The 25,748-nt window shown below is 43.6% G+C and overlaps 2 protein-coding genes across 3 annotated transcripts in view; one reads left to right on the top strand and one right to left on the bottom strand.

Moving 5' to 3' along the window:
- Nucleotides 1-739, top strand: part of CACNA2D4 (calcium voltage-gated channel auxiliary subunit alpha2delta 4) — a 113,619-nt gene extending 112,880 nt beyond the window's left edge. The window contains exon 38 of the mRNA XM_042838083.1: nucleotides 653-739. Within this exon, the coding sequence (XP_042694017.1) occupies nucleotides 653-739 (87 nt within the window). The remainder of the gene's footprint in view (nucleotides 1-652) is intronic.
- A 3,550-nt stretch (nucleotides 740-4,289) lies between these two features.
- The window catches only part of ADIPOR2 (adiponectin receptor 2), a 42,620-nt gene continuing 21,161 nt past the window's right edge, over nucleotides 4,290-25,748 (bottom strand). For both annotated transcript variants that reach the window (XM_042837659.1, XM_042837660.1), the window contains exons 3-8: nucleotides 13,907-14,026; nucleotides 11,940-12,111; nucleotides 11,123-11,309; nucleotides 9,920-10,107; nucleotides 8,507-8,700; nucleotides 4,290-7,081 (exon numbers count right to left, since the gene is read on the bottom strand). In XM_042837659.1, coding sequence (XP_042693593.1) covers nucleotides 6,950-7,081; nucleotides 8,507-8,700; nucleotides 9,920-10,107; nucleotides 11,123-11,309; nucleotides 11,940-12,111; nucleotides 13,907-14,026 — 993 coding nt within the window. In that variant the 3' untranslated portion in view covers nucleotides 4,290-6,949. The remainder of the gene's footprint in view (nucleotides 7,082-8,506; nucleotides 8,701-9,919; nucleotides 10,108-11,122; nucleotides 11,310-11,939; nucleotides 12,112-13,906; nucleotides 14,027-25,748) is intronic.

The raw sequence follows: 25,748 nt of genomic DNA, 5'->3' as shown, positions 1-25,748 counted from the left end.
CGAACACAGTTCAGCCGACCCTGTGGGGACATCCTGGTGACACGCGGGATGGCGGTGTGCCCTGGGAGCCACAGGGCTCTGCCAGGCAGATCTTGCCTTAGGATGGGGATGGGGATGCACTTGAGGTGCAGCCCCACCAGCGCTGAGTGCAGAGGGATGATCGCCTCCCTGCTCCTGCGGGCTGCACTGTTTCTGATACAAGCCAGGATGCCACTGGCTGCCTTGGTTACCTGGGCACATTGCTGGCTCATGTTCCGCTGCTGTCAACCACCATCATAAAATCATAGAATTGTAGCGGTTGGAAGGGACCTCTAGAGATCATGTAGTCCAACGCCCCTGGCAAAGCAGGCTCCTGTGCACATTTCCAGCCACTCTGCTCCATGCCTGTAGGATTGCATGGGGTTGCTGTGACCAAAGTGAAGGAGCTGGCACTCGGCATTGCTGAATCTGATACAGTTGACCTCAGCCCAGCGATCCAGACTGTCCAGATCCCTCTGTAGGTCCTTCCTACCCTGAGGGTGGGCTTTGTGCATCCCACTGGCTGTGGCTTCCCAGGAGGCTTCCTCATGGGGAGAGAACATACTGGGGATGGGCTCCCTTTCCTCCCCCAGTGCCAGCAGGGCCCGCTAAATGCCTTCTTTTGATCCTCCAGGAGAACGCCCAGGACTGTGGTGGTGCTTCTGAGCTCTCAGTCTCCCCCATGCTGCTCCTCCTGCCCCCAGCACTGCTCGTGCGGTGACACTGCTCCCAATGGGGACGCGGCGAGGGACAAACTGCCGACCCTGTGGGGACATCCTGGTGACACCGGGGATGGCGGTGTGCCCTGGGAGCCACAGGGCTCTGCCAGGCTGATCTTGCCTTAGGAGAGTGGGCATGTGGGAGACCCTGGCTTGTAGGAGAGGCTGGGGTTTTGAGCCAGTACAGGGCCATTGGGGTCCTCAGTAGTGAAGCAACTTCTCCTGGTCTTGCGATGGTCATCAGCCAGGACCCTGGGCTCAGGACATGGCTCTGGCCCTGAATTGCACTGGCTGCCTGCAGGCAGACCACAGTAGGCAGCTCGGCTTTGCCAGGCAGCTGCACCTCGCTGAGAACCTGCTCCAAGCACTGCCAGCACAATGCTCAGATGCCTCTCCAGGTGTGGGTGTGCGTGCGGGAAGGGGCTGCATGTTGCTCACCAAGGAGAGGCTCCTTCCCTTGGGGCAATGCTGCCCTGAGGCTGCCCATGGCTGTCTGGGGCCCTGGGCCTGAGCTTGGCCAGCAGGCACAGCCTGCTTCTCACAAAGCTTTATGAACAAGGGGTGGGGAGCATCCATCTTTCATCTCTTTTTGTATGAACTGCTCCATACCATCTCATTAAAAAGAATATATATGGCATATTTTAAATAGACATTTAAGCTTTATCGTGTCGTGCTTGGTGCTCATCGTGGCCCTACAGAAACCCCTCTCCCTGCTGAACCCATGGGGACGGGCACAGGTGGAGGCCATAGGAAGGAGACAGCGTGCCCAGATGCCCACAGGTGTGCTCCAGGGAGTGATAGGGTCAGGGGGTGCTGCCCCTCATAGCGCCGGGTCTTTTGGGGGACGTGGTGGCTGGGTTTGCTAAACCAGAGGCAGTAAAGAGGAGAGGATCGTTCACTGGGAGTGGATCAATCTCTGGAGGTGGATACGTTTTCCCTCCTGAATATCCAGTGACCTTATCAGAGTCAGGCACAGCGAAGGAAGTGAGCGCAGAGGGAAAAGGGGCTCTGTCGGGATGCAGAGCTCAGGCAGTCCCCAGGGCTCAGAGCTGCTGCCCCCAGCACTGCTGCCCTTGCTGTCAGAAGTGATTAATGGCCCCAGCACCGTTCCACTTGGAGAAGACGTGTGCGCATGCACTTGGCTGATTTCCAGCGCATTAATCCACAGCAAACACACCCTCATGAACAGACCTGTACTGGAGGGGGAATTATGTCCAGCTCTCCACTCCTTCAGCCACCAGCTGGCAGAAGCAAGGAGAGCTGAGGACAGAGGCAGCTGTGTAGCACCACACTGACCTGGCTCAACTCACAGCTGAGGATCTCCAAGGTCCTGTCCACCCCTGTAAGCAAACTGCAGGCATTGGGCTTTTTAAAATTAAAATTCAAAAGGAGGAAATTCCCTGAGTGCCTCTACCACTTCTGGATGGTGTGGCTGACACCCCAGCTTGAGTCACACTGCTGTGGGCCAACAGGTACAGCCAGGCAGGGCTGATTTCACACACAGAAAAACAGGAAAATCAGCCCAACAGCACATCAGCTGCTTGCAGTCCGAGAAGAGCTCACTCAGAGACCCAGCTGTCCCGCAGGGGCTCACCTCACAGGGATGATGGGCTTGATCCAACAGAGCCCAGCCCCAGCCAGCCACAAGGCCAACCTCCAGAGTTGTGTGCAGGTTCAGCACGGCTGCAGACGAACACAGAAGGTGTCTCTCCTGGGTCTGGTTTGGGTGTAATTTGCCTCTGTTAGGGAAACACATCAGTGCTCTGGGAACCCAGCCAGGCATATGATTTTCTCATCTCATTTGCAACTGGAGCAGCTCAGCTTTTATGCCAGCTGCTAAGAGCCTCCGTGCCCAGTTGCTCTGTGCCAGAGCTGAAGCTGCTAAAAAAAAAATGAGATCAACTTGAAACGTTGCTGCAAACATCTCTGAGCTCAGAGGCAGCAGCAGCTCCGGTGTTCCGCTACAAGTGTTAACAGAGGAGAGAGCAGTGAAGTGAAGCTCTCCGAGGTGGCTCTGGAGTGCCAGAACTGAGCTGAGCAGGCGCAGCGCTGCAGGTGCACGCAGGATAGCCTGGTAAGCTCACAGACCCCAGGCCTCCTTCCTGGGGGAGAACAAGGTCCTCAGGTGATGCTGGGCAAAGGATTCCCTCGTGTTCTCTTTCTGTGCTGCCGTAGTGCTCGATGATGACCATGGTGACACACTCAATGTTGCCACGGGGCTGCTATGCCTCCTCCATATATAGCAGTTTACACCTTGGGATCTTCTCCAAGGAGCTGCTTTTTTAAGGGACTGTCTGAAAGCATTATCAGCTGGTGCTCAGCATTTCTGGAAATCAGCCTTGAGAAGTGAGGCTGGAGCACTCCAAGCAAACATAGAAGTGCCGACCAGCAGGAGAGTTTGGCTCAGTGCTTGATGGCACACAGCAGGCGAGAGAAAAAAAAGAGAGGGAACTCGGCTTTGCTAATAGCTTCAACCAAAACAAACTCAGCTCCTTCATACTAATCACACACCAGATTTATTTCCAGCTGCTTTTAAAAAGTTAGGCAGCGGCCCTAGAGGTTCACCTTGATTGCAGCACTTCAATCTGTACCCACGACCTTGGTGACGTTGGCAAAGAACGAAGAGATTTTAGAGGGAGGACCAAGCACAGCCCCAGCCACGTGCAGAGGCAGCAGGGTGCAAAGCTTCAGAGCGCCCAGGCAGCTTTTAAGTATCATTCCAATGTCTGAAAACACAATAAACCCAACTCACATTTGCATGCAGTAGCTCTTTTTAGTGTAACTTGTGTAATCTAATGCTGGAGTTCTCTGTGCTCCCTGCATTTGCTTTGCATTTGAAAAAAAAAAAATCCATCCTGAGCCATCTAGCTGACATGGGTTATTATTTACTGGCGCTGGCTCTCTTACAAGGCGTGTATCTGAAGAATGGGAACTGATAAACAGCACAGCTGTAGGTGCCCAGACTGAGTCTGAACCAACACGGGAGGAGGAGGTGCATCTCACTGAGGCGGCTCACAGATGTTTGCTGACAGCTGTGCAGCAGAGATGAAGGAGCAGCAGGCTCTGTTCCAGGCATGGAGCTGCTCTGGTCGGCCGCAGCCCTGCTTAATGCGACTCCATCCCACCCCACCAGCCCATGTCTGCTTAGCAGGAGGAGACACCCATCCCCTGCGTGGGTAAGAGCTAGGAAGCATTTCCTCCACACCAGGAATTCCAATCCAGCCTTCCTAGAGAGCCCTTCCAAGCTGAAAAACCCACACCAGCCAAGGACTCCAGCACCCATCCTCCTCCTGCCCAGCTCCCCTTCTTCTGACTCCCCATCCTTCCCACCCCTTTTCCATCCCACAAGCTCTCACCACCTTCGACCTCCCACTGCTGCCCCAAACCACCAACCCCGCTCCCTCCACCCAGTTTGGCTCTTGGCCAGTTTGTTCCAGCCCCTTGTCTGCCAGTTCAAGGGGCACAGAGTGATGGAGGGGGGCTGGGAAGAAAGCCGCCGTGATTCTGAAGTGTCACACCCAGCCCAGAAGGACCCAAGACAGACAGACAACATTCCATTTGGTTCTTTTATTAGCAGAAGTTAAGAATACAGCAAGTAGTAAGATCCCATCTTATATGGAACCATCACCAGAGTCCCCAACCATCAAAACCCTAGAATGTGCTTCATTGCTTTCAACAGTAAGCAATTTGTAAAAAGAAATATACTGAACAAGGCCACTATTTAATGGGGAAGGAAAGAAGCTGTAGGTCCTAACTATTCTATGGCAATAACCTGCACACAGAGCAAGCAAGCCTCTGACTGCTGAGAGTAAGGCATTCAGGTGCCAACCTGGGAAGAGTTCTCAGCAAGAGCTACAGAAAAGTGCACAGCTAGGTTGCTTTTATTGGAACACACAAACTTCTTGAAGGGAGAGACTGACCGGGTAAGAATAGCAGGTGAGTACTGTGTTTCTGTAGTAGTTCTGTGCTGTGTAGGACCAGGTTACAATCACCCTTCAAGGAGCGAACGTGGGATGATGCAGGATGGAGACTGCCACTCCTGCTGGTTCTGGTACAGAGGCATCCCAAAGCACCCTTCAGATAAGTCTGATGCTGATATGTTCTATTCTTTCCTCAGCCACCAGCCTACTTCCTGCTAGGCACCTCTTTGTCGGGGTGCCGGTGCTGCGAGCCCTTACACCCACTTAATACTGCTTTGTTTCATTTCACTACCACACAGCCCCACGATAAGCTTCCTCTGGGCCCACTGGCATCCAGCGTAGCGACCCTACTGAGAACACGTCCCCCTAGGCTCACAGAGGGCTGCAGCAGCACCTCCTCCTGCAGCTGGCCCTGCACAGGGCTTTACAAAGACTCCAGCCCAGTGGTGAAGCCTCACTACCCAGCCAACTTTAGGAAGGCTCTCTGCTTCCATCTGACTCCAGCAGACAAAGCAACTTCCCAAAACACACTTGGTGACACTCAGCATGCTGGGACATCTTCACAATCCACATTTTTTTCCCTTGAAGGATGAAAATTAAAACTTGCAGAAGCCAAAAAACAAAACAAAACAAGACAAAAAAACCAAAACAAAACAAAAAAAAAAACCCAAGAAAACTACAAAACCAACCTTCTACCTTCCTTCTTTGTGAACTACAGCATTTTATGAGCTGTTGAATTCATCTGTTGGAGGTAATGGCTCTGAATTTCCAACTAAACACTCCAAGCAGTGCTTGTGCCATAACAAACAAAGCGTTCAGGTTTCATCTTACAACTCCAAAGATTCTCCTCCAGTCTGGCTTCTGCCTGGGCTCCAGAGATCAAGCTACATCAATTAAGCAAGAGAAGAGTATATGCCTTCCTTTATACAGGAGCTGTGTCTGCTCCACAGCAATTCAGCTGAACTCTTAGTTTCAGGTTTAAGAAATACCAGCAGTCCCATTACTAAAGCACAGATGGGAAGCAGACCTAAGGAAAAAGAAAAAATATAAAATAAAATGGAGCTGCAGTGGGTCAAGTGTGGATTTTTTCCTCCTAAAAAGAAAAACCTGCAACCCCCCTTGGCATATGGAGCCTGACACATGAGAAGGTAACATGCTGGAGGCCTGCAGTAACTGTTAACTCCAAGCCCTGGAGCACACAACTTCCTCTTTCCAGTCTACCCTAACCCCACCTCTGTTTCCCCTCACATGCTCAACTACCTTTAGACAAGTGCACGACCGCCATGCACTCACACTCAGACAAAACAGCGCAGGCCCTCAACTGGCAACTCAGCAGGGGCCCCTGTGTATAGGCAGGCACTGATGGGGTCAGACTTTTCACCAGTTCACGTGCAGTGATGCCACCCGGCTCCAATTCGAGCTGTTTGGGTTCTCAGCATCTGCTGTGAGATCCAAAGCCACGCAGGCCAGGCAGGCTTGGAAGGCAGTTGTCCCATGCACTTGGGCATGGTGCAGGCTTATCTTTTGAGCTATGCGACTGGAACTTGCTAACACTGTGAGCTGGATGTCAGCTCGATGACTGCAGCCTTCCCAGCTATCTGTGCACATGTACTGAACCCGCCCCAAGCCCTGGCCAGGACCCCGCGTTGCCCAGGGCATGCTGACCATCAGGAAAACCTGCAGGCCAACATGATTCACTCCTGGGAATTTTACCTGGTCCTTCTGCAATCATTTATTTTTGTGCAAAATTGAAACAGTGTGTGGTACTTGCATGTTGCATTCTTTACAAAACCCTTTCCCCCCCCTCCCGACCCGTTGTTTAAAACATTTATATAAATTTTATTTAAACAGAAAGTTAGAAATCTTATTTACAATTTGTTTTTCTCCCAAAAGAGCATCTAAAATCGACTCCCAACCCCTCCAAGAGGATATAAATTTAACCTCGATTTTTTTTTTTATTTTTTTCTTAAAAAAAGGAAACTGCTAAGCTAGCCCTCCCCACTTCTACAAATAAATATGGCATTGAACAGAAGCCGATTTGGAAAGGGTCCTCTGTAGCTCAATCTGTAGATCCCAAGAATAAATTAGGGTTTCGGAATTTCCTGGTCTTCAAATTGATTTATTCCATTGCTTGAGGTATAGAATTTATCTCGGTTAGTCAGAATCCCCGTGAAGCTCCACGCTCCATCAGCTGAAACTTGGATTCTTCTTAGGTATTCATTTTGCTAGCCTGTAGGCTTCAGCCACCCCTGCTGCACTGTGTTGCTTATGATCTCAGACTGAAGCCTGGTCTTACTGCATCCCCTCCTCTTCTGTGCAGCCTCCTCCTACTGTGAAACGGAACTCCTGGAGGTTGGAAACCCCATGGAAATGCACAAAAGCACCAGCCACTACAAAGACGTGGAACAGCTGATGGGAGTGGAACTGTGAAGACAAAACACCTGCATTCAGCTGGGTACTTCCAGGGCCACCCCGTCCCCAAAAAAGCCATGGAGTAACATGTAACACAGTAACATGGAGCAGTACCTCAAACTGCAAGCTGCAAAGTTCAGTTGTGTATTAAACCCATCCCTCTGCTACCATTAGCAAAGGGCAAATTCCCCACACGTGCAACCCCACACCCCATCCCTCCACAGTGATCTTAACCAGCTGATCGGTCTACAAGCACACGACATAAATAAGCATCATCTCTGTTAAGGGGGAGGGAGAATTTCAAAGTTCAGGGCAAAAGTCTTAAAAAAAGCATACTTAGAATCAGGTCCTCAACCACACACGCTGCTGGTTTATTGGTAGAACACAATTATCTCATGCAGCTAGTGGCTACAGATCTCTGCTCTGGTTACAGGTATAAGTTTTACTGAGTAGATTTTCAGAATGTAGCTATTTTGTTTCTGTCACAAAGAAACAGAGCAGAAAAAAACACTATGTTAAAATGTTGAAACAACCAGATGTTCTCAATGAACACTCAGGATGCTGCTGATTACAGTACTACAGAATGAAAACCAGGAGGTGGGTACGTGACAAAGCATGGCCTTGTTTTGGGAAGCCATATTAATATGGGTGATGCTCATGAAAAAGTCTATAAATGCATATTTGTGGGCTCCATGGGAAGCTTGGAAAGGAGCTGGTGGTACACCAATGCTTCTGGAGCCTCTCACATTATCACAAAGTTTAATTTGGCCACTTAAACAATACTATGCCTCTGATGTTTACACCTGGCAAACTGGTGCTGTGCAAAAGCCACTCAGACAACCCAGGCCTGACCCCTTCTAATCCTCTTTAGGGGCATTAAACCACTCTAATGGAAGTAGAGCAACACTGCCTCTCTCTCAGAGGTCTGTCTCCCTCTAATCTCTACTTTGGCTCCAGTTTTTCCCTCTGCATCTTCCCCACAGATCTCTACTCCACAAGTCTTTGTAATCCTCACCCCAAGTTTCCACCCAACCAACCTGCCTATCACCACCTTCCCTTCTTCTGGGCTAGGGATCCCTCAGATGTATCAATTCTATCCAGTGTTTCCACTGGCTTCACAAGATAAGAAGGCAGACATGGTGAAGATATGAAAGAAAAGGTTGCAAAGTTTCTCACCTACCTATTAAAAGCTACTTAGTACACATGATGGGGTGAATTAGCACACCAGCAGATATGGCAGACTAGCTAACCTGTGAAAACTCAGCAAGAAAGGCACAAGGCAAGCTGGGCTCAGAGAGTTCTTTGGCCCCTTAAGAGGTACAGGTCTGATTCAGAAGTTTAGTATTTGCAGTAAAAACCACTGACACAACATCCTCCAGCCTTAAGGGAAACCAGCTTTCATGTTGGTCTCTTCATGCAGTCATTCTGTAGACTCACCCAGATGTCACACTTGCCAGGGAAGAATCTCTCCGGGATGCGGGCAGCATACAGTGCAGCACCAGTGATGTACAGGCATGCCATGAGTGCCAGCCAGCCTATCTGCCCCATTGTGGCTGCTTTCAGGAGCCCCTCAGAGATGACAAAGTGCAGGGTGGGAATAACCCCACTAAGACCCAGACCTAGAAATACTCCTGGCAGGTAAAGAAAATGTGGGAGAGTCAGGTTTGAGTACACTGGCAGAGAAAGGAGACAACAACAACAACAACAACAACAAAATACAAAAACAATGGCAGAAAAACTCAGTATTTGCCAAAGCAGCAGAAAGGTCACAACTCTTGAAGCTGGGTAACTTTAATGGGGAGAAGGGGAGGGATGTTAAATAAGACACAAATTTCCTTCAAGTAACAGAAGCTACTTCATTGTATGTTCCAGCAGATAGTGGAATTTTTCATTTTAACAATCCTGTATGCTAAAGTTGGCAGACATTACACCAGTTACACATCTGGGACTGTAGAGGGCACTGAGACTACGTGAATTATGTCACGCTGTATCACAGTCTCTCAAGAGCGGGGCAACAAGGAGAAACAACAAAGACATTTAACATATTCACTGCAAGTAATCCTAGGAAACAAATGTAATATCTGAGGCTCATCTGCCACACGTGAGAATGTGGTGGTTGACTCAGATTTCAGAAGTACTGAAATCTTGGAGGAAAAATAAATGTGGGAAGGATAGAAGGAAATAATCACATCCTATCCATAGATTTTAAGTTTGGAAGGCTGAACTCTCGAAGGTACCTCGATAGCTCGTCCAGGAAATCTGGATTTACTGTAGATGGCACGCTCAGGTTAAGTAACAGAAGGACTAACATTCACCCAGCTGTGCTCGTACTCCATAGCTGCCCACTGCAGGTCTCTATTACTTCCTACCTCAGAACACAAAACCAAGCTCATTTTCATTCCTTCAATATATGAAGGAGAACAACTAGGCTCTTTGCCTTAAAGAAGTATTTTATCTAGGCAAATCACTCAGCTTAATTCAATCATTCAATGATTTGCTAGCCTGGTGTTACAGGGACAAAACAAAAAGCTGCACACACAGACATACACCAAGCAGCCAGCCATTTTGAGCAAAGTCACTAGGTACAGCTAGAGATACTCTGTACTGCCGTTCTTACTGCATGTGTTACTGCCCATTTCAGGAATGCACTTCCAGGACACCAGCCCTCATCTGTGCATCCAGCTGGCTATAAGCAATGCTGAAAGAAAATCCATCAAGTTCGCAGTCCAAGGCTATTAGCTTTCTCTAAAGTTGAGCTCTCTCTACGCCTCCTCAAGACAGCTCCTCCAAGTGCCACATAGGAAGGAAGGAAGGCAGACAAGAAGCAAAATAATTGATTTCAGGTCTTACCTGCCCTCACACCCCGGTATTGAGGGGTTGCAAACATGTCCCACTGTGAGACAATTATGGCTGCGATGCCCAGGACACAAATCACAATCAAGTAGATGAAGCAAGGCTGAGGGTTGCAGTAGAACGAATAGTACAGCCACGGTACAAAGCTGCCCATTATGAGAAGTGCAATGCCAGAATAATCCAGCCTAGAAGGAAACAAAAATCAGTTTGGTGGGAAATGCAAACATTAATACGCTTCTCAAGCAGACCAACAGACTACCTTTCACTGAAGTTTTCCCCCTCTACTTCAACTTACTTTCTGACCACAGCTCCTCCACCAGTGCATTCCTACAGTAATGTATTATCTTCATAGCACACAAGGTCAGTTCTGGACAGTCACCAGCAACACACTGAGCAGCCTTTAGATCAAGGTCTTTTCAAGGAAACTCAGATTTAAGCTTTGGATAAGGAAAAAAGCAGCACAAAGTGCTATGAACACAAAGAAGGGCACACAGCGTGTTGAGAGAGCACAGCCAACACAAACTCTTTAGAATCTGACAAGTATGAGTTAGGCATCAGTTAAGTGACCACTGGGGAATAGCGTCGTAATTTTTCAGCCAAGCTGTTTTTCTAGACACCAATGAAGAAAGGAATTCCCACAGCCACTGCTTTTCACCACACCCTGCCAACGTGTTCCTAGCAGAGAAGATGGAGTTAATTCTTTGGTAGGGGATTTTAATTGCTGAGTTACCCTAAAGGTGGTCTTGCAGATCACATAATCCCAGGTTGAGTAATCTTAAGAAACATGAGATGCTTAGCAGAATGCACGGCAAAACCAAACTTGATACACAGAGCTGTCTTACATAAGAGTAAAGATTCAGTTACCAGAATAATTAAATGACAAATAGTGACAGTAGCATTCAAAAAAGAGTTCTACCACTAAGCTCTAGGTATAGTACTTGCAGCAGCAAGATGCATTCACACACCTGCTGAACAACATAAAAGGAAACAGTTCTAAGCCTAAAACTAGACAAAAGCCCCTGGTGAAACAAACAACGATTAGAAGAAGCTGCAGTGAATCAATCTCTGCTCAGTTCTGTTCCAAAATATACAGAGCACTCATGCAGTGAACCACTCCTACACTGGGGCGCCAGGCATGAATTCCAGTCCTGTTTTCCCAACTGTTTCCTATTTGGCTTACCCTGCCCTCTAGGCACTTACTTGGAGAAGAGCCGGGAAACACCTTCTGAGTGGCAATAAACCGTGTGGAAGAGCCATGAGAAGGAGAGGCAGAGGATAGCTCCCAAGAAGAACAATCCAACAACCACTTTCTCCTGCACAGGTGCTACAAAGGACATGTTTGGCCGGAACATGTAGAAGATTCCCAGACACAGGAAGAACACACATCCTGACAAGCCAGAAGGCAAGAAAGGTGTCAATTTTGTGCAAACAAAAACTTCCCTTTCAAACAGCATGGCTTTAATGTGCAGATGTAATAAGCAGAGGAATTGCACGGTAACTAGCAGCACACGTGCAGAATAAACGCCTTCCATACTTCAGTTGCACTTTTCAAGCAGGTTTTTGTTTCAGCCTGAAGCATTTCACACTTGCACAGACTCTGTATTTTTACTCATTTTGCAAGAATCCTGACAACGACAACAAATTTGTATATAATTATAGACTCTTGTATAGGAGAGAGTATAGTTCAAAGAGCTTGCAAGCTGAAAACCACTGATACAAGGCTGCAACGTCATGTTCCCAAGGCAAAAAAAAAATCTTAATACTTATACACTTGGGAATAATGACTATTTAGTGGTAACTTATTAATGATCAGGAAATTATTAATTCATGCAGTGGAATGCCATAATTAAGGACATCCCAATCAACCTCAGTGGGAGAAAATAAGGAGAGGGACACCAAGCTAATTTAACAGGTCACTATTGGAATGATTATGCTGATCACTCCACACCAACTTCTATCACGATCTCAGCTAAAGAAAGCAACAAACCTAACCAGCATTAGAGCAAACTGAACGTACCTAGAAGATGTGTCCAGATGTTACCAGTCTCTGTGTGTATTCTGAAGATACTCTTGAAACAAGCCCGGAAGGAAGGCATGGGTGGTCTGTGTCCATGCAACAGGTAGTCGTTGTCCTTTAGCCAGTCAGGCAGAACATCATGGGGAATGACTCTCCATCGGCCCTCCCATACCTACAGTTTAGAAGGTTTTGATTAAGTACAGGAAACTTGACTTCAATAAGGTATGGCAAATGTCAGAAAACCCTCATTAGTGGAAGTGTTAACCTACGGGTGTAATAAATAGAAAAGGGTTTAATGGGATGTCTCTGGGGAAAAGACACACTCTTGAAGTGTAATGCTTGAGTCACTCTTCCCTATTCAAAACATCATCATTATGAAGTTTAGCTGCCTCTCCAGAAAAATGAGTGCTTCGATATTTCATCACACAAGATAGATACTGTACTTTTTGTTTGTTTTACTGCTAATTGAGGGAGAGCATTTAAATCATTTCCATGTCTGTTTATGCAGATTTCCACAGATCTTTCCTATTTAATTGAAGGCAACTTTTTCTCTCCAATAAAAATCCTTTCTGCCAACCACAAGACAACCTGACTATAACATCTGCTAGCATTTAGAGGCAATCTAGTAAAAAGGCTGCTCATCAGCACTACTATAGGCAAGAAAACATGAAATGGCAAGAGTCCAGTAATAAGAGTTCGACCCCCTATCCAGACCGGAAAAAGATCTCCACATTCCCAGAACAAAGTGACAGATTTGTTAGGCCAACAGATTCATGAGTGTCAATGCCATTGGATTTCTTCTTTAAAGAAGCTACTCTTGTAGCTGGTTCCCAATGAAAAAAAATAATACATATAGCTGTTCTTAGCATTCTCCAGTGTTGTAAGATACAGGTCGTCTTCAGTTTAGCTTGAAGTGCTGCTTCTGAAGCAGAGGGGTACCAAGGAAGTGCTTTATGTACCGGGGTTGTTTCTGCAGCGTTCGTTGCATTTGAAGTCTGCTTAGTAATACAGGAGCGAAACTGGAGAATCCTGCAACACTAAGTTTAGAAAGCTACATTCTTATTTCAGTTTCAACACCAAAAGTTTTCAAAATTCATTCTCCTTGCTCCGCCACAAAAGGAAAATTATTATAATCAGAATAACCATCCCAGTTAAAGACCAGATGCTTAAATATATTTAGCAAGACCAATTAATTTTAGTCAATGAAACAAAGGTTTAAGTCAAGGTAGGAATGAGGTTTTACAGAATTCACCTTTCAAAGCATCTAAAAAGTAGAAAAGATGCGTCACAAAAAAGAAAAAAGAAAAAAACAGCCACAGGCAACTCAGGTTCCTCTGTAAAAATAACAAGGAATAGTTCATAAAACCAGCAGGAACAAACATACAGAGGGACAGCATGCGTCTCACCCAAGAAGAGGGGTCCAAGGCTGATACTGCCTACACCCCGTGGCTTAATAAATAACAGAAATTGAGCCAAGGTCAGCAATTACAAAATCTACAATGGATTTAGTTGGATAACTTTTAATACATTCTTGTTTTCTATTTGAGTCAGGGACAAAGCTTGTTCTACAATGTATGCAAAGGGTGTCAGGAAAGCAAAATATCTGTGAGTCTGAATAAGCCCGAAAAAAATAAAAACATCCTTGTAAATGAAAGTACCTTAAGAGGAAAAACACTGGAAGCAGAAGGCTTTGATTCTGCTTTGTACACACAAGTGTTTCTCAAAAAAGGCTTCTCAGTTGCTTGATCATCTTTTGAGTCTTTTATAATCCTTACTGTTCCATATTTCACAATTTTATTTATGACAAACTGAGATCCCAAGAAGCTGCAACATTCCTAGTTATAACAAGAGACACCCATTCAGGGGATGCTATGTACCTGCTCTTCCTCTTCCTACAGGCATAGTCTGTTGTCCAATGGAACTTCCTGAAGAAGGAAATCACTTTGGCAGTTTCCCCATGCTCTTACCTTACACACGAATTCTTCCATTCTCTCCATGGCATGATGGGCTTGTAGAAGAGGTGACATACCCATAAACCCTTCATCTTCTTGAGGTGACTCATCATTGTGGTTATTATCCTCAGAACTCTGGGTTGGAGAGAAAAAAAAAAAGTTTTGTAAGAAGGTGAACAGAGAAAGGAGTTGTTGTTTTCCATACAAAACTGTGATTATCTGAGGTGTCAGCAAACAAGCAGTCTTCTATCCTTGTACTGTACTGAGGAAGGAATTCAAAACAACCAGCCAAAAAATTATTACATTCTCAGATATCTGAGAACAACTCACATGCCTGATTCATTTTGCACATGCTTTCACCAGGTTTGGAAGAAAGCAGTGCTCCTCTTTAAGCTATGCTTCATTAAAGTCCAGATACAGAGCCTCAGGCTTGCAGCCTACTCTCCTCTAGGGAAGAATTACTACCTGTTTTATGATTCAGTGCCACCACGTATGCTTTAATGCCACTATAACATATCTGGCATTTTAAAATAATAAAAGCAATACAGGGAAAGAAATCTATTTACCTTGTTATAAGGCTCAATTTTTAGTTTGAATCTGAATATCTATTCTGTTTAAAGGTCGTTTAGTCATCAGTTGAAAGTTCAAGGCACTCCAAGAATCGGTACGCAACTTCTTTTAGTTGGACAAAAGCACATTAATCAAATAAAAGCAGTAACTGCCATCAAAGCCTTAAGCAAGATTAAGAGAGAAATATCCATCATCCACATCCCCAGTAGAAGCCAAAAGAATTGTGAGAACAAACAAACAAAACTACTGAGCCTGGGCAGTCAGTTGATACTTGTCACTAATAAATATATAGGGAAAAGTTAGCAGGTTTGGTAGTTTTCTACCCTGTGCTCACTTCACGAGCACCATCTCCATGTCACAGCACACTATAGTTTTTCATTTTAGGGGAAGAAAAAGGGGCAGATGGAGAAACAAAAAGAGCTTTACAAGTTTGTTTTCTCACTACAATGCTCATAACCCAGAGACTCCATTCAATACTCCAGATTCCAAGATAAACAAGCCTGAGAAAGCTAAAGAGGGGAGAATGAATCTTCTGTACGGCTCAAGCTTGATGTAGGAAGCTGCCTCATCTCATGACCAAGTCAAGAAAAGCCCCACAAGAAAGCCAGGATGATGACTGGCCTCCTCAATACCACAAGCTACAACACATTCTCCTTCTTTTTCTGTGTTCAGTTAACACTGATTCAGTCTAAAATGACTGGGAATCTAGCATATAATTTTCTGTAATTTATTCATGAATTAGTACCAGTAACGTTCAAGTCAGTGTCCTAGGTTTTGAGTAAAGAAGGAAGATCTTGCTGTGTAGATCTCCTTCGGGTAAGGCCTTCTTCATTAGTCCCATCAACAAGTAAACTGAACAAGCTGCTTAAACGTTTCGTTTTTTAAATAAATACAAGGAGTTTTTATAGATTTGAAGAAAGTTCACCTAGATGCCCCAACTTTATTTCACTCTGGCCTCCCACGGAAGGAATGACACATTAGTGCTTGTTCATCCACCCAATGTGTGCAGTTGCCACTAGAAGTCGCCTTTTTTCAAAGGTCCCCCTCACCACATCATCCTCAACCCAATTTCGTTCATCCACAACACAGTTCTCTGCTATCCAATGCACAGTATGCACCCTTTGTACACTATGTATGACCTCACATTCATCCACAATAGAACAATTCAGTTGACTGAAATCTTCTCACATAACTCATATCACTTGTAGGGTTTACTCACCTTCATTTACCATTCCAGTCCACAGCACCTCTGAACAAGTCTGGACAGCAACTGCTTATTTTATATCAAATGTTTGATACAAGTATTGATTGCCTACAGGCAAATCTTAGAGCAGCATTAGATACACTCTCACAGCCTCAATTTCCCATTCATTCCAATGAAAAAGGCTTCAGGCAATGTAATTGTAAATAGGTTTAAAATTATTCTAAAATAGGTATGTGTTCTGCTGGTCTGGAAAGTACTATAATAAAAAAAATTGTTTCATTCTGACTCAACAAAATTCACAGACATTTCCCTCACTGTTAGTTTTACTGACCTTCTCTACTAATGGATCTCTCTCCTGTTAGGCTTCTCAGTTTCCAATATTATAAATAATTCACTGAAGGTCTAGAAGAGATGCTTATTATGAGAGCCTGCAGAATCTTAGAAAATCTCAGAAAAATCTAGGGCTCTTCAGACTGGGGAAGGGAAAGCTCAAGGAAACATTATAGCAGCCTTCCAGTAGCTGAAGAGGGCCTGCAGAAAACCTGGGGAGGAAATTTTTACAGGGGCAGGTAGCAACAGGATGAGAGGAAACGGTTTTAAACTGAAAGGGGGTAGACTTCAACAAGTTATCAGGAAGAAATTCTTTACTGTGAGGGTGGTGAGACACTGGAACAGGCTGCCCAGTGAGGCTTGGATGCCCCCTCCCTGGAAGCATTGAAGGCCAGGCTGGATGGGGCTTTGAGCAACCTGGTCTAGAGGGAGGTGTCTGTGCCTATAGCAGGGGGTTGGAATTAAATGATCTTAAAAGTCCCTTCCAACTCAAACCATTCAGTGATTCTACAAAACTAAAGAAATCTTGAGATTCCAAGGACATGCCTTACAGAAAAGCAAGGCTGGTATGTAAGAAGTACTGCTACACCTTTAACCTACCCTACAATTCTCTCCCCCAGCAGCATATAAGGACCAGCTGGAATGGGGTGATCAAGTTAGTAATCATCAGTTTACAACACCAGGCAGACTGAAGGAAAAATGTCCCTTCCCTTACTGAATCAAAGCCCGTATTCATTGCAGTCTGTCCAGTGACTCAAAGCCAAAAAACGTTCATTTCCCCCTCTCCACATACTCCCATTTCTAGAATGATGGGAAGGCTTAATTTGAACAGACTGTAAAGCTCGAAGAGCACAGTTATTTATGAACTAGTCCAAAATCTTTGCATTTTGGCCATGTGCCTACAAACAAATCTTTAGTGAGCTTTTTAGTGATAAAAAGGAATTCATATCATATATATATACACATGCATATATATATACACAAACACAGTCCAGATTACTGCCAGAAAATGGAATTGATTTTACTATCTCCTTCCTGCCCATTAAGCTGCAAAATTAGCGTTCAAGGAAAAAACTAAAGCTCAGCTTCTTAGTCCTTTTTTCTCCATAAGGAAGAAAAATGAGGTCTGTTCTGGAATATCTGTCCTCTCTCAACTCCTTCACCCCATGTTCTATTAGAAAGGACAGTAAACTGCTTTTTGGAAGCTAGAAATGTATATCTGGAGTGCAACAACAACACCAGCTTTCATTTGGAAATCTGTAGGAGACTACTGACCTTCAACTCTTCAGATAATGACTGAACAAAAACCACACCTTTCTGTTCAGAAGACACATGGTAAACCATCCAGTGTGATAAGCTCCTCTGTCTTCGGATTCCAAGATTTTCTCTTCTTTGGCTGACCATATAAGAAATACAACATAAACAAGCATGCGCTTCAGGACCCTTTCTCTACTATTTCCAAATTCTGCCACAGAATCACATTCTAAAACTGGAGAAAACAATGGGCAAACAATCCCTCTTGCTCAACGCCTTGCAAAAAAAAAAAACAAAAAAAACAAACAAACAAACAAAAAAAAAAAACCAAAAACAAAAAAAAAACCAAACCCAAAAAAAAAAGAGTCCCAAATGAAACTGTTTTTAGTGCAATACGGTACATCCTGAACCAAGTACTTCCAGGACTGTTTTTGCCTTGTACTTTCCAAATTACTGGCTAAGAAGATTTCTATTTGACTAACATTTCAGATGTTCTTATTTATTCTGCACTGCCTAACTCATTCAACTTTTCTTGCAAGAGTGATCTCAAGTTTTCAACACTGAAACTGAAGACTCTGAAGTCTTTAAGGCATTTGGAAATGTTTGATTTTGAAACAAAAGCCCTCCTCAATCACTTGTAACAAGCAAGCTTGTTGCAATCGCCAGCTGTCACTCTCCTGCTGTACAGAGTAGCAATGCCTAGAATCAGTCTTTCATGCAAACCAGAAATCGTGGTTTCTGAATACTTAAGACTCCACACTACACTTAAGCATCTGGATGTTTATGTCTATGGAAATGTTGAACAATATCACCTTTGCAAATTCGTAAAGGATTAAACTACAGGCAAACAGTATCCAGTGTTATGTCAATTATGCAACAGAAGCATAAATGCATCCGGAGTTAAGTTGTACCAGAGGATAAGCTAAACCTGAAGGCACAAGTGACAACGGTTGGAAAAAAGTTTCACTGGTTCATCCTCATGCACTTCATTTTGGGAAGTCTTCCAGCTTCTTTCGTGATAGCAGTGACAGACAAGAAGGTAAAAGTGAGAGGTAAGAAACAGACTTGATTATATCACTTTGTTTGCAGTTCTGGTCAACGCACATCCAGAGACAGACCATCTTCAAAACAAGAATTTCAGAGTCTATTTTGGTAAGGATGGAAAAAGCTTAATGCCAAAACCAGGACATAGAATACGAGCAAATAAGAGCAAGAAACCTCTCAGAGTCCAATTACCCTCATGAAGTTAGTTTATCTTCACATTAAATCTTATCATTTTATAGCAACAGCAGAGGACTTTTTAAAAAAGTTTACGTGAAGTACAAAAGTCTGTTGTCTGAACACCATCCAAAAAGAAAAAAATAAAATAAAAATCAGACCACATAGCCAAAGACCTTGCTACAGACAAAACCACAGCAAAACCTGCTCTGACAAAATCAGTGTACTTCTTGGCTACTACAGCTCACCCTTCTCATAGAGAGGGTAATAGTTTTTATTCTGCCCCCCTTGTATCTGTCAGCAGATCATAGAATCCCTAGAGTTCAAAGGGACTTTTAAAAGCCACCTAGTCAACTCCCCTACAACGACCAGGGACATCACAGCTAGATTAGGTTGCCCAGGGCCAGATCCAGCCTCACCTTGAATCAGATGCCCTATTTGTTGATACAGTCCCCATGGGAAAGTCTGCCAGAAGCCAAGCTCCAAGAGCAGAAGAATATTCCAGAAACCCCTTACCTGCTTTTGAGAAAGATGGGTTCTGCAGACTGCAAGTAACGAAAGTACAGATAATTTTTCTTAACATCAGTTTAAAGACTTACTGAAAGCTTGACAGTTTGTGTGACTATTACCTCACCCAGGTGACAAGCAAGCTCTTTTTCACTTATAGACTACAATTTTGCTAGAAAAATGCTATCTGCTCATTAGAAGATGCAAACTGAAGCAAGTCAGACTTAAATCAACCTTAAAAGCTTTATTTTATCAGAAGTGATCCACTTCTCATCCTCTCAGCCTTTTAGTAAAGTGCTTCTGGCACTTCTGACCCTCAGGTTGATTAGCGGATCCAATGGTAACCTGGCAGAAGTTGCTCACAGTTTTGTTAGGCAAACTCTGTTAGATAATCATGTTGCATCGTATAACCAAGAGACTGAAGGAGCTCAAATTAGTGCAACAGCAACATCAGGAGCAGCAGCTCCCATTTTTACCAAGGTTCACAGCAGAATACCTTCTGTTCATCACATTTGTGAGCAAATTTCAGTTCAATACATTTCTGCTGGTCACCAGATTATTTCCAGTCTCTCATTCTGTACTGAAAGGAACATAAGGACTTGGTTTAGCTTTCTGTAATCCACATGTAACTAATACCTGCTTCCTCAGGCTGCTGTTTTCCCCAAACTCCCAGCAATTTTCAGAACTGCACGTCCAGAAGTACAGTAGATTTCACTGGTTGCATCCACAGAATTTGATGCAGAAGTACACACAAGTGTACAAAAGTGCACATAATAACCAGCAACACCAATAACTGCAGTACACATCACCTAAACCCTTAAAGGGGCACAACTTCCCTGTGTCAGGGTTTCTTTTTGGACACTCACTGCTCAATTACTTGAGGGCCATACAGATACCTACGTATTATTAAGATCGGGAGCTAATGAAACCCTAACTGTCAAGACTCTGTTTCTGATCTCAGTTCATTGTTGACATGTTGCTGGTGCCTTAAAAATACTATCACAGGAATCTTCTAAATACGATTCTGTCTGAGTGTGTTCTATAGTTCTTGTTGCTTCCTTCAGCTGATAACAGATGTTCCCCTGTTCTGTTCTCCTCTTGACCTGCGTCCAGACAGAACTCTGCCTCAATATGAACGCACCATTGTACCATGGGCAAGATAACTCAGAAAAAAATCAAGTGTCTTGATTAACAGTAAGTTACAGGATACTATGCAACCATACTTATGTACAATTCTCTTCCTACAATACAGGTTAGAAGACATACATCGCCTCATTCACAATACCGCCGTTATCCACTATATTAAACTGAAGTCACAAAGTCTAGACGTGAACTTGGAGCTCTCTTGCTCTTGTTTATCTTGATCTCATCAGATGAATGATTAATAGTGTTTAACATGACATTCAAGTAATTTAATGTTTCTTGGGGCAACGCGCCAGATTCAGTAACTCGAGAGCATGCAGTATAATGGCCAAAATATGTTGAAGGCTGTAATATAAAAATGCTATTTTTTCCTGACTGCAATCCTGTAACATTCTTTTCAGTTAGTCAGATCCCCTTCTTCAGCAATTCCTGTGTACCCATTCTGTCAACTGACCTTCTACCAGCGTGCATTTTGCAAGGAGAAAGCAGTGATAGGTGGTACCACGCACTTTCTCCCAAAAGCCTGTTACACATTTTTCAGAATTTCATCAGCTTATGTCCTTTAGATTGTAAGTAATTAACTGGAAAAGCAGGGCACTTCTCCTGGCCTTCCCTTAACTTCTGCACATACTGGGTTATTTTAAAACAGTTTTGTCACTAAGAGTTCACATTCTCTTAAGGCTCTCTCTGGCAGGGTTATAAACATGTACATACCAGAGTTTCCAAAAGGCCAACTAACCCTCTATGCAGGGTGTGCAGAGCTGTTTTTGCTGTCACAGAACCAAAAAATGTCTTTCGTTAGCTCTGTGCCAAAGACCCTTGCAGCCTATTGGTCAAAATGTTAAGAACTTGAGGGTTCCTGCAGCTTAGTATTTTTCCTTTGTAGGTCACCTTCCTATAAAAGCTACACTCCATTTAATACAGCACTTGGAAACAGTTTTACACAACTCGTTATGGGTGACCGCTTGCTGGCACTCATTAAAAACAAGCGCTAACATTTAACACTTGTTTAGCAAACAGTTCTAGGACAAAAATCATGTTGGCTTCAAGCACGCTCTTATTAGAACGAGCTCCCTCATTAAACATCTTCAGATGAACAGGGCTCATTAAAACTAGGCGTAATACCAACTACTGATTTTCTGTCAGTGCTCTGTACAACGGACCGAGGACATCGGTGTCCACGCATTCTTACCAGTGCGCTTCCAAGAAAAGCCAGCAAAAAAACCTCATGTGCCATTTTCTGCTCCTTCACTACTATCAACCCAGGCAGCAGAAAAAGAGAGGAAAAAAAAATCCCAGTGGGCTTATGGAAAAGAGTGCTCAAGAAAAAGAACTGCTGGAAGCACACTGCTGAACTTATCAGAAGAGCAAAGTCAAGCAATTTAAAGCAGCTGGCAGAAGATGCAGGCTAACTCATCAGTACAACACTATTTTCTCCATATTGCTCTGAAGGGTTGCTGCATCCCTCGTTACTGCCCAAGACAGCCAGATAAGATCTCCGTGAGAATTAAGGCAAAAGCTGTGGAATATAACCTTTGTCCAGGAAAACAGATGTACCAGTAAGCTACAAACAAAACTGCTCCCTCCCTCACCTCATTGCAACACCCAACGCAGCAAGCAGCGGTCACAAACCCAGCAGACAGGCAGCAAGCCCAGCAGAGCACCAGTGCTTCCCCTCACAACGTGCTAAGGCTCTCCAGACTGAAAGGAGACAGTTTGATAATTCATATGGAAGCTTTCTGGGAGAAGAGGCAGCCACACAGACATGGCAGTTCCCCACGTTACCATCCTTCATGGCAGAAGACTGTATACTCATGGTTGACTAGGTTAACAGTATTTTTTTCCCCCTGCAGACATTCATGCTCTAAAAGCCTGTCAACATCCAGGCACATTAGTAACTGTCAGTGAAGGATGCATCAGCCAATTCCAACCAGTGGAGCCTGGAAACCATCTCCAGAGATGCATCAGATGTCTTCAGCTTGATGCTTGAACTGGAAAACGTGCAGATACTCTGCTCTGTATATCCAAGAGTGTTTTGCTGCACAACAGAGGGCATTTTGCAGGACCAATACTAGATTCAAGCACTTGCTTCACTGACTGGCATCTGAGAAAGATATGCATTACTTCCAGTGCTTAGAATAGCAACTGAAGGAGAAATTCAGATGCTAAGATCTTTGACCTGAAGTAAAACACCAAGTTGTCTGCTTTCAAAGAAGTAACATGCTTCCCCAAGAGCTGAAAAAAAGATGGAGAGATGCAAAAGGTCAAAGAAATCTACAGAAGGACAGATTTTGAACATAACATGCTTTAAAACAAACATGTTTTGGTGACATCTTGAATTCTATTATGCCAAGCTTCTCCCGTACACTCAGATGACAATCTCTAACAACAAAACCAGGAGTACAATGCAGAAGGCAAGAAAATGCAGAAGCAGTTGCCAACTTCTTAATAATAAGTCCAAGTACCAATGGGAAAATGCTGGATGGAAATTAAAGCTAAATGAAATCAAGCAGATCAAGAAACTTGCAAAGAAAAAAAGAAGTTCAGAATATAAGAATATCACTTCTAGAAAGATTACTGTTAAAACCCCAATGCATACGGTTGGCCTGCAAGACTTCCTGAGACTTTTCCACTCAGAATCCATCATAAAGACAAATTAAGATTTTCCATGAATTTACACTCAAACTGCTGTTGCTACTGGAACTATTTTTGTGGTCTACTTTTGTAGATAACACACAGCCACTTCTTGAACTGCAGAGGCTCTGAGCAAGTTCCAGAGCTCAAGTTAAATGCCTCAAGTTCTTTTCTCATGTTCCAATTACTCTCAAGACTTTTCTTTTATACTTGGAAACTGCGTTATCCCCTTCTGTCTCTCTCCTTCACGTCACTTTGGTATTTATACCTTGGAAAGTCTCTTGCAGCTACATGCAGGTACCATTAAATTTGCCAGAGGTGCGTGAGTTCCATGAAGGAAGCGAGTTCCACTTGAAGTCAAAACGCATGCTCCCTGAGAAGCAATCCCAACGAGTATTTGCCCAGGCTTCTTCTGCCCATTTAGGTGACTTGAGAGACATGTGGAACTCCTCCCAGACCCTTACTACCAGTAACCAAACATACAGAGCAATATGTCCCCACTTCACAGATGCATCTCAGCACCACCCAGTGCAACCACAGAACGGCTCAACTGTATGAAAGGAAGCATCAGCCAGGAATATAAGAGCCTCACGGCTAGAAGGCAGAGAAGATGGTTTTCCTGTTCACCTCCTATCACGGAGGGATTAAAGCTGAAAAAGGAGAAAGTCAAGCACAGGTTTTTAGGGCTGCATAAAGAGCTCATTCATCAGGTTACAAAAGTCACTCTCATCTGACTGCATGGGCTTAAGAAAGCCACAATAAGAGGGATTTCTGTAGGAGCAATCACTGCTGGAATTATGCAGGCAGTTGAGATGTATCAACATATATGCACTCCAGGAAAGATCAGAATTACAGGATCAAAGACAAAGTGGTTCAACATGTAACAGATATTAATTTTATGCGATCCATACTTTCTTCTAACTATCACTATGTAACTGGCAGATGATAGCACTGGTAGAGGGATACAGCTGTTTTACTGTTATTTTAGGAAAGCACGGTGAAGTATTCTGAATAATACCCAACCCAACCTTGTTTCTATGGAAAGGCAACTAAAATAATTGTTAATGCAAATAACTAGTACCTCTTCTGGGCTCAGACAGTTCCCTCCTATGTAGGAAGTGAACACGCACACAGGCAGAGGAAAGGGATTCTTGTAGAGAGCTTGAGGCAGATTTATTATAAATAACAAAGCTGCAGTGAGATAACTAGGCTAATAAGATCAACAGTTAGCACGCAGGCAGAAGAAAAACAATGTAGTTTCATAACAGGACAGAAATATAAGTCAAGTCTTACGCCCAGTAAATTTTAGGGAAATAGTGTAACTGTTAGAATACGCCTGCCTGGTAAAACATCAGTCATAATAGATCAATTTAAAAGCATAGGAAAATACAGTGGATGTTCTTAGGCACGTACACCTTCCCTATACAGCTCTCATCCACTCTTTAACAGCATAGGCTTTACTAGCTTTTTGCAACTACACTGAAGCAGAAAGTATTTGGCCAATAAAATACTAATACTGTGGGCATCACTTTTATAAAGTTTGTTTAGCTTGTGTGCCTGGGCATTACTGCCATCTACAGAAGAGCAGTAACCTTTTTACACTGTTATCTAAACAAAACCAAAAGAAAACCATCCATTTGAACTTACTAGTAAGTCACATCTATAGAGAGCATCACATAGCCAGTAGAGCAAAAACTAAATTCTAGTTTGCATGTCAGTGCATCCAAATAACAGCTGTACTGAGGCCTATACACAACATAGGAAGACATACAGCATGGTCTTTTTTCAGATTATTTAGACCACTGCAGTCACCACATAAAGACCATTCAGTAAGCTAATGCTGCAGTGTTCCACAGCAGAGTGCTGATGCTCCATCTGAAACATCACGCATTCAATCTTTTAAGCAGCAAAAAAACCCTCAGATTTCTTGTTTTTAAAATTGTGATATCACAGAATAGAAATAAAACTTTGGGCTGAAGGAAGAAAAGATGAGAATATATGAGGCCACATTTTGCAAAGAAAGTGTTGCAGTCCCAGAAGAAAAAGCCTGGTATAAGTGGCAAAAAAAAAAAAAAGAAAACAAAACCAACAACGTTCTATGGCAGCATTTTAAGAGACTGGAAAGAAGGTAGGCAACAAACAAGAACACTTAAATACTCATAGTAAACCATAATTCAAGCAGCATATACTTTTGTCATATGAGCAAAAGCATGCTAAGAATGCCTGAAAAAGGTAAAGAGTAAATCAGAGTTTTGTTGGGTTTTTTTTTTTTTTTTTTTTAAATTTGAAAGAAAACTGGTTGAATATATACTCATCAAAATACTCTACACATGCTTCGTATTTCACTAAGCAAAAGTACAGAATGAATTACAAACCATAATCAGTTCTGGGCTTTTACTTTTCTCTGCTCCATCTTCAGGTAACTCACATAATTCAATCAGAAAGTCGAGACAAGAATGAAAACAACCTTACAGAACTTGACACCAAACACAGAGTCAGATAAATTATATCTGTTCCAAATAACTGTTAGTGTAATTCTACTTATTGTTTTTCCTACCCTAAGCAAATCCAGCCATTGGCTAACACACGTAGAAAATTTTATACATATTTTATGACATAATACAAAGAAGATGACTGCATTTATTCACTTTTATCGTGATTCTGAGAACAGCTTGCAGAAGTTATTGCACCATATAATCATTGGCATGGCTTCTCGATCATCAGTATTCTGAGCGATTTTAATTACAAGGACATCTTAAGCTAACTGCAGTGAGTGCTCACAGTAACAAAGTTAAGACAGACTAATACGAGTTACCACGTCATCCAAATCATTATTGTGGTCCACACACACAACCAAAACCTGTGGCAAATGCAATTACAGCAATAACTCATCCCCCCTCCATTAAAGGCTATGTTATGTAGTATCAGCACGTTTTTGCTACTGTCTTAAAAAAAAAAAAAAAAAGTACAGCTGCCATAACTAAACTGATACAGTAC

This window comes from Centrocercus urophasianus, unplaced genomic scaffold, assembly GCF_019232065.1.
Source record: "Centrocercus urophasianus isolate 14NV4802_14NV808 unplaced genomic scaffold, USGS_Curo_1.0 seq_73, whole genome shotgun sequence".
Classification (NCBI taxonomy): Eukaryota; Metazoa; Chordata; class Aves; order Galliformes; family Phasianidae; genus Centrocercus; species Centrocercus urophasianus.
Note: the sequence above shows the minus strand (reverse complement) of the source record. Positions and strands in the feature narration are given on the sequence as shown.